At 44.4% G+C, this 8,748-nt stretch overlaps 1 protein-coding gene across 2 annotated transcripts in view; it reads left to right on the forward strand.

Moving 5' to 3' along the window:
- The window catches only part of MCPH1 (Microcephalin), a 137,548-nt gene extending 135,367 nt beyond the window's left edge, over nt 1-2,181 (forward strand). For both annotated transcript variants that reach the window (XM_068390959.1, XM_068390958.1), the window contains exons 9-10: nt 790-903; nt 1,655-2,181. In XM_068390959.1, coding sequence (XP_068247060.1) covers nt 790-903; nt 1,655-1,891 — 351 coding nt within the window. In that variant the 3' untranslated portion in view covers nt 1,892-2,181. The remainder of the gene's footprint in view (nt 1-789; nt 904-1,654) is intronic.
- Nucleotides 2,182-8,748: the final 6,567 nt, after the last annotated feature.

Raw genomic sequence — 8,748 nt, forward strand, 5'->3', positions numbered from 1 at the left:
CTCATGAGTTTTCTTATAGGAGCTCCAGCAACTTTATTTCCACCTCATGGGAGCGCTAAATTTAGCAAGCATAAGTAACATTACAGTACCAACTCCAGGACTTGGAATATCTCATAAGTGTAGTTATTCAAACAAATTCTGCAGAAGTATTTAGGGATGGCACATCCCATGAGCTTGGAGTGTAGTTATTCAAACGAATTCTACAGAAGTATTTAGGGGCCTTTCCAAGTCTTTTTGTGGGTGTTGAAGCACTGGTTGTTCTTTTGTGACTGAGGGGCCAAATTCATTTCTACTTGTGTTCCTTTGATGATTGAAATTTCCTCTTTTTAGCAGGCACAAAGTTTTGGATCATGGATCAAGAGGTGGTGGAGTATTGGGTATACTGTACCAGACTCCTCTAATGAAGAATTAAGAACCAATGGTCTTGCTTATCTAACCCGAGTTAGGAAAGAGGAAATTTTTATATATTCCCATAAAAAATTTTAATGTAAACAAAGATAAGGCTTGATTTTAGAGGCACTACTTATTTTTAATTCCTCTTGATGTGTTTAACATATTTTGTCAGCAGACAGGCTAGAAATGAAAGACTATTACTGTATGTGAGATGGATGAGTACTGATGTTTAGGGATGCTTTTAATAGAAATTAAAAGTAATCAGCCCTTGATTGTTCTGCATTAATGAAGGTCAAGGCTTTATCTAAAAGAATTTTGTGTTTATGGAATGTAAAAAATATTGTAGAAAGCTTTGAAGATTATATAAAATAATGATCAAACCTTTTTCTTTACTAGATTTGTCGAGAGCAACGTCAAGCACAAGGAACATCATACAGGCAAAAGCTGTTTTCTGGAGTTGGTAATGTCTGTGTCCTAGAGGGTTGCAAACCCCCGTCAGAGGAGCTGAGGGTCTGTATCTTTACATTTTGATAGCCTAAATCTTATTATTATTATTATTATTATTATTATTATTACTTAATAAGCTACAACCCTAGTTGGAAAAGCAGGATGTTATAAGGCCAGGGGCCCAAACAGGGAAAATAGCCGAGTGAGGAAAGTAAACAAGGAAAAATTAAATATTTTAAGAACTGTAACATTAAAATAAATATTTCCTATATAAGCAAAAAAATCTTTATCAAAACAAGAGGAAGAGAAATTAGATAGAATAGTGTGCTCGAGTGTATCCTAAAGAAAGTGAACTCTAACCCAAGAGACAGTGGAAGACCATGGTACAGAGACTATGGCACAACCCAAGACTCGAGAATAATGGTTTGATTTTGGAGTGTCCTTCTCCTAGAAGAGCTGCTTACCATAGCTAAAGAGTCTCTTCTACCCTTACGTAGAGGAAATTAGTCACTGAACAATTGTGCACTTGAATATATTTAGGCATGAAACAACATTAGCAAAAATTATTAGCTTCATCTGTGGTGGATAATGTGGGAGGGTGGGCTGTGACACCCTAGCAGTACCAGCTGAACTTGGTTGAGTCCTTTGTTAGGCTGGAGGAATGTAGAAAGTAGAGGTCCCCTTTTTTGTTTTGTTTCATTTGTTGATGTCGGCTACCCCCCAAAATTGGGGGAAGTGCCTTGGTATATGTATGTATGATTAGCTTCTATGGTATACAGTATGCATTACAGGCATAATTTATTATTTTTTTCAGGCTCTTCTATCGTTGTGTGGATGCAGTGTTGTTTCCGATGTTCGGAATGCCAACCTCGTGGTGTGTAATCCTACGATAACTTCAGGCCTTCGAAATCGAATCCAGGTTACGCACGTCTCTGAATTGTGGATTTTGGATTCTGTTCAACACCATAAAGTTCAAAATATAGATAACTATAAGTTAGTTGATAATAACATGGAGTCTGAGCAACAGGAGTCTGAGAGTACATCATTATAGTTTCAATAAAGTCATTTATATTTATTTGTTATTGGCGTGTTTTTAATTATTGTATTCTAAATCAAGAATTTACTTATTAACTCTTGCATCTACGTAATAAAAGACATGTAGGGTATACTCGCCGAAAAGAATGCTGTATTTAATCTTTATTCGCCATAATATATTACTTGGTGGCAGTCCATTGAATGTTAAATGTTCATGAAATTTTGGTGAAGGTATGAGAAATTGAATAATTTCTTTATCAAAGTTGTTAGCATATGAATTAATAAAAGTATATATAGTTTTTTTTCAATATTAAACTTACCCGATAATCATGTAGCTGTCAACTCTGTTGCCCGACAGAATTCTATGGAGGGATACGCCAGCTATCACAATACTAGAAGGGGGTGTACTTACCAGCGCCACCTGTGGCCAGGTACTCAAGTACTTCTTGTTGACACCTCCTCAATTATTCCTCTGTCGTGCTTCTGACAAGACGTTCTGGGATACGCTTATGTTCTTGGAGTATTTTCACGACTTTGGTGAAGTATTTCTCTTTGATTTCGGCTGTCGCTTTACTGGAAACTTCTATTTTAGCTTAGTTAGCTTTTGGAATTAATTTGATTAATTTTGGTGACGAAGAGAGTATGAACTCTCGTTCACCTTTCAATGGCCGACCCTTCCCTTAGACGGAAGTGTTGGTGTCTAAGAGAGTATAGACTCTCTTTCTTAATTTTGCTTAACAAAAGTTATAGATTTATTTTATATCTCTCCGCCTCTTATAGGCCTCTTCGATTAACTTCCTTTTATTATAAACTTATTAAAATTAATTTTTATATTTGTTTATATTCGACCTTCCTAATAGTAGGCGGTCTTTTCTTGGTACCGAAGTTAATTATCGTGAGCCCGTCATTTCGGTTTTACCTGTTAACATATTATGCTATTTTAAGGTCTTTGAAAGAATTTCTTTGATAGTCTCGTACTTTTTCAAAGTTGAACTAACGTTTTGTTTGTCTCGGCAGTTGTTGACGTTCAGAACGTTTCAACTTGCACTCTATCGTTACGATAGAGAAAGAATGTTCACGGTTTCACATTGCAGTAAGAGTAACCGTGTCTAGCGTTTTGTTCATTCTTTCTTAACTTAATGGTTTTGATCCTAATAAGGAACTTTTCTTTTTGGGAAATATTTCAGTTTTTTCCTTTAACAATAATATGTTTTAACGATATAGATGATTGGGCTCTTCTCTCAGGTTCTAAGTCAAGAGAGAGAGAGAGAGAGAGATAGAGACGGAGGGAGAAAGAGGATAAACGTTTCCCTCAAGCCTGCCAGGCGTACGAGTAACGTCGTTATCGTTTTGCTCTTATCCCTAGTCTCTTTAGGGGAAGAAACTAAACGTTTCTAGAGTGATCTAGTGTTTAGTCTCTTTCCAGCCACTGAATTTTCTTTCATTAGATTTTTCTGTTACATTGTAATTCTGTTTTCGCAATTACTAACTTTTGAGAAGGATAGAATTGCGTGTTTCAGGTACAAACCACTTAAAGTTTCGAGTTCAGTGAAATAAGTGCAAACAGAAATCAAAGTGATAAGTGATTAGCGCAAAGTGTGTCAGTGTTGTGCGTGAGGGTACTTCTGTGCGCGCCAGTCGTCCTCCCAGCCCGGGACCTCTTGCAAGCTCCCAAGCCCAGGGGAGAAGCAATGTCGAAGGGCAAAAGGGTTCGGCAGGCCTTGATCGGCGCACAGAAGTATCCTCGGTGGTTGTGGGCGTGTCTTACCGAGACCGTCACTCCCACCCGCAGACGATTGAGCCCTTATTTTGCTCGTCTGCAGAAGAGATTTAGAGGAGAAAATAAAGGCAGAGTAACGCTGGTCTCAGGTCTCAAGACCTCTTAAACGTAAAGTCCAGACCTATGCCAGACGTACGAAGTAAAGTTCAACAACCCGGATGCAGTCATTGGGTTAGCTCTGACTCTCCTCAGTCATCAGTTTGTCGGGCTGAGAGTACGCCTACACTCCCCCCGCCTATGCTCGCTCCGCCTGATCGCAGTACCACCTGCCAGGCGTACGATGTTATGGACTCTACTACAGTCCATGCAAGCACAGCTTTCGGACCTGATGCGTGAGTGTCGTGCTGAGAGTGTTGCACCTCCTCCTCCTCCTGCACCGGTGGTGCACCAACCGCCTGCACCCGTTCAGCCTGTGCTGCACCCGCCTGCACCGGTGGTGCACCAACCGGCTGCACCCGTTCAGCCTGTGCTGCACCCGCCTGCACTCGCTGCACCCAGTCGCAGCACCATCTGCCAGGCGTACGATGTTGTGGACTCTACTACAGTCCATGCAAGCACAGCTTTCGGACCTGTTGCGTGAGTGTCGGGCTGAGAGTGTTGCACCTCCACCTGCACCCTTTCAGCCTGTGCTCAACCCGCCTGCACTCGCTGCACCCAGTCGCAGCACCATCTGCCAGGCGTACGATGTTGTGGACTCTACTACAGTCCATGCAAGCACAGCTTTCGGACCTGTTGCGTGAGTGTCGGGCTGAGAGTGTTGCACCTCCACCTGCACCCGTTCAGCCTGTGCTCAACCCGCCTGCACTCGCTGCACCCAGTCGCAGCACCATCTGCCAGGCGTACGATGTTGAACCTCTTTCTGTGTTCGCTGTTCCCAGTGTTGTTCAGCCTCAGCCTTCTTTAAGGCAACCTTCGGTTTGGGATCAGGAGGATTACTCCACTCTTCCTCCTCCTCCCCTGGCTGCTCCACCGGTGGTGCAACTCTCGGTGGAGGTACAACCTCTTCCACCTGTGAGTCAGTCTCCTCAGCTGCTGCACCGAGCTCAACCCGTGCACCCTGATCCTGCGCCTCAGACACCTCTGCTTGCGGGAACTTTACCTTGTTCTGCGCAACCTCGGTCTCTTCACGCTCCACTCATACCACAGGAACAGGAACTTTCTGCACCTTCCACTGTTGTTGTTCCAGCTCGTTCTGACTCTGCTGTTCAGCATACCTTACCTCCTTTTCAAACCATGGCAAAAATATGAATCATGAGTTATGAATGTAAGGTAAACATTATGTTGATTTTTAAACCCCATGCAAGCATGCATAAAGCACTCTAGCACTGGTCATGGAATTTCTGAGAAATGTTAAACGCCATGCACACGCTCTGCTTTCCTTACAGCAGGCTCTGCTTACAGCAGGCTCTGCTTACTACATGCTCAGCATTCAGCATGCTCTGCATTCAGCATGCTCTGCATACAACATGCTCTGCATACAGCATGCTCTGCATTCAGCATGCTCTGCATACAACATGCTCTACATACAGCATGCTCTGCATACAGCATACTCTGCATTCATCATGCTCTGCATACCTTACCGCATGCTTCTCAACATATCTTGGGTTGTTGCCAACTCACTAGACTGTCAAGCAGTTTCATAACGTTGCCTTCTAGTCTGCTGCTTTTGCACCAGTGAACCCTCACTCAGAGAACTTAGCTTTTCTAGGATAAGGTCCCTGTAGATGAGAAAGTTCTTTTCTCCCTCCTTCTGATATTCCCTTGAGGACTCTGTCATTTGGAGGGAGCCTTTAGCTGCATAACCTCTTATGGACTTTTATTTAAGCATAACATGCTCACAGGGAAGGTAATGGTTCCACTTCAGCCGCTAATCCCGTCTGTTACCACACCTGCTCCCATAGACCTTGAGCTGTGTTGCATGACATGCAGTCCAAGCTTAGTCCTTGTTAGAGGATTTTTTGTTTACGGAGTCAATGTGTCACGGGGAAGACGTTCAACAACCAACAGAAGGGACTTGTTGTGACGCAGTGCGGCAACCTCAGCAACCCGTTAAGGAGTTGTCTGTACGACCCAGATAGTCTAGACAGATTCGGGTTGTCACTGTACTTCCTCGCTTGCCCATGATTGACAGTTTACAGACTGTGCAGCAGTATCATGATCTTGTGTCCGGCTCCGTCAGACGACTGGCTTTTAAGAGCTCCCACAAGTCGTCGCTGTCTGGAGATTTTCAAATGGACTATGGATCTGACCAAGGAACTGGGCCTCCTGGTCAATTTTGAGGAGTCTCAGCTCGTTCCATCCCAGACCATTGTTTCCTTGGGTATGGATCTTCAGAGTCGAGCTTTTCGGACTTGTCCGTCGGCCCCAAGGATCTTCCAAGCCCTAGAATGCATCCAGAGCATGCTGAGAAGGAACCGATGCTTAGTCAGGCAGGGGATGAGTCTAACAGGGACACTTTCATCGCTGGCCCTGTTCATCGAGTTAGGGAGACTCCACCTCCGCCCCCTTCAGTATCATCTAGCTGCTCACTGGATAAAGGACATGACGCTAGAGACGGGCTCAGTTCCTGTTTCCGAAGAGATGAGGTCACTCTAACGTGGTGGAAGAACAGCATTCTTCTCAAGGAAGGTCTACCTTTGGCTGTTCAGACCCCCGACCACCGTCTCTTCTCGGACGCATCGGACACGGGCTGGGGTGCGACACTGGACGGACAGGAATGCTCGGGAACATGGAATCAGGAGCAAAGGACACTTCACATCTATTGCAAGGAGTTGTTGGCAGTTCATCTGGCCTTGATAAACTTCAAGTCCCTCCAGCTTAACAAGGTGGTGGAGGTGAACTCCGACTACACCACAGCCTTGGCTTACATCTCCAAGCAGAGAGGGACTCATTCGAGGAAGTTGTTCAAGATCGCAAGGGACCTCCTCATTTGGTCAAAGATCGAAAGCTCACGCTGGTAACGAGGCTCATTCAGGGCGATATGAATGTCATGGCAGATCGCCTCAGCCGTAAGGGTCAGGTCTTCCCCACAGAGTGGACCCTTCACAAGAATGTTTGCAGCAGACTTTGGGCCCTGTGGGGTCAGCCAACCATAGTTCTATTCGCTACCTCGATGACCAAGAAGCTCCTCTTGTATTGTTCTCCGATTCCAGACCCAGCAGCAGTTCGCGTGGATGCCTTTCTGCTGGATTGGTCCCATCTCAACCTGTATGCATTCCCGCCGTTCAAGATTGTCAACAGGGTACTTCAGAAGTTCGCCTCTCACAAAGGGACACGGTTGACGTTGGTTGCTCCCCTCTGACCCGCGAGAGAAGGGTTCACCGAGGTACTGCAATGGCTGGTCGACGTTCCCAGGACTCTTCCTCCTAGAGTGGACCTTCTGCGTCAACCTCACGTAAAGAAGGTACACCCAAACCTCCACGCTCTTCGTCTGACTGCCTTCAGACTATCGAAAGTCTCTCAAGAACTAGAGGCTTTTCGAAGGAGGCAGCCAGAACGATTGCCAGAGCAAGGACGACATCCACTCTCAGAGTCTATCAGTCTTAATGGGAAGTCTTCCGAAGCTGGTGCAAGGCCAATGCAGTTTTCCTCAACCAGTACCACTGTAACCCAGATTGCTGACTTCCTGTTACATCTAAGGAACGTAAAATCCCTATCAGCTCCTACGATCAAGGGTTACAGAAGTATGTTGGCAGCGGTTTTCCGCCACAGAGGCTTGGATCTTTCCTCCAACAAAGATCTACAGGACCTCCTTAGGTCTTTTGAGACCTCAAAGGAACGTCGGTTGTCCACTCCAGGCTGGAATCTAGACGTGGTCCTAAGGTTCCTAATGTCATCAGGATTTGAACCGTTCCAATCAGCCTCTTTTAAGGACCTCACATTAGAAACTCTTTTCCTCGTGTGCTTAGCAACAGGTAAAAGAGTAAGTGAGATCCACGCCTTCAGCAGGAACATAGGTTTCACATCTGAAACGGCTACATGTTCCTTGCGGCTCGGTTTTTTTTTTTTTTTTTTTTGGCTAAAACGAGCTTCCTTCCCGTCCTTGCCCTAAGTCGTTCGAGATCCCAAGCCTGTCCAACATGGTGGGGAACGAACTAGAGAGAGTACTTTGCCCTGTTAGAGCTCTTAAGTACTATCTAAGAAGGTCAAAACCATTACGAGGACAATCAGAAGCCTTATGGTGTGCTATCAAGAAGCCTTCTCTACCAATGTCTAAGAACTCAGTTTCTTACTACATCAGGCTTCTGATTAGAGAAGCAAATTCTCATCTGAAGGAAGAAGACCTTGCTTTGCTGAAGGTAAGGACACATGAAGTGAGAGCTGTGGCTACTTCAGTGGCCTTCAAACAGAACCGTTCTCTGCAGAGTGTTATGGATGCAACCTATTGGAGAAGCAAGTCAGTGTTCGCATCATTCTATCTCAAAGATGTCCAGTCTCTTTACGAGTACTGCTACACCCTGGGTCCATTCGTAGCAACGAATGCAGTAGTAGGCGAGGGCTCAGCCACTACATTCCCATAATTCCATAACTTTTTAACCTTTCTCTTGAATACTTTTTTATGGGTTGTTCGGTCGGCTAAGAAGCCTTCCACATCCTTGTTGATTTGGCGGGTGGTCAATTCTTTCTTGAGAAGCGCCGAGGTTAAAGGTTGTGATGAGGTCCTTTAGTATGGGTTGCAGCCCTGTATACTTTAGCACCTTTGGGTTGATTCAGCCTCCAAGAGGAACGCTGCGCTCAGTAAGGAAGACGAACTTAAAAAAGAGACAGAGTAACGGTTCAATTCGACTTCCTTACCAGGTACTTATTATTTCATTGTTATTTGAGATAACTGTTATATGAAATATGGGATACTTAGCTATCCTTTAATCTTGTACACTGGTTTTCACCCACCCCCCTGGGTGTGAATCAGCTACATGATTATCGGGTAAGTTTAATATTGAAAAATGTTATTTTCATTAGTAAAATAAATTTTTGAATATACTTACCCGATAATCATGATTTAATTGACCCTCCCTTCCTCCCCATAGAGAACCAGTGGGACCGAGGAATAATTGAGGAGGTGTCAACAAGAAGTACTTGAGTACCTGGCCACA

This window comes from Palaemon carinicauda, chromosome 17, assembly GCF_036898095.1.
Source record: "Palaemon carinicauda isolate YSFRI2023 chromosome 17, ASM3689809v2, whole genome shotgun sequence".
Lineage (NCBI taxonomy): Eukaryota > Metazoa > Arthropoda > Malacostraca > Decapoda > Palaemonidae > Palaemon > Palaemon carinicauda.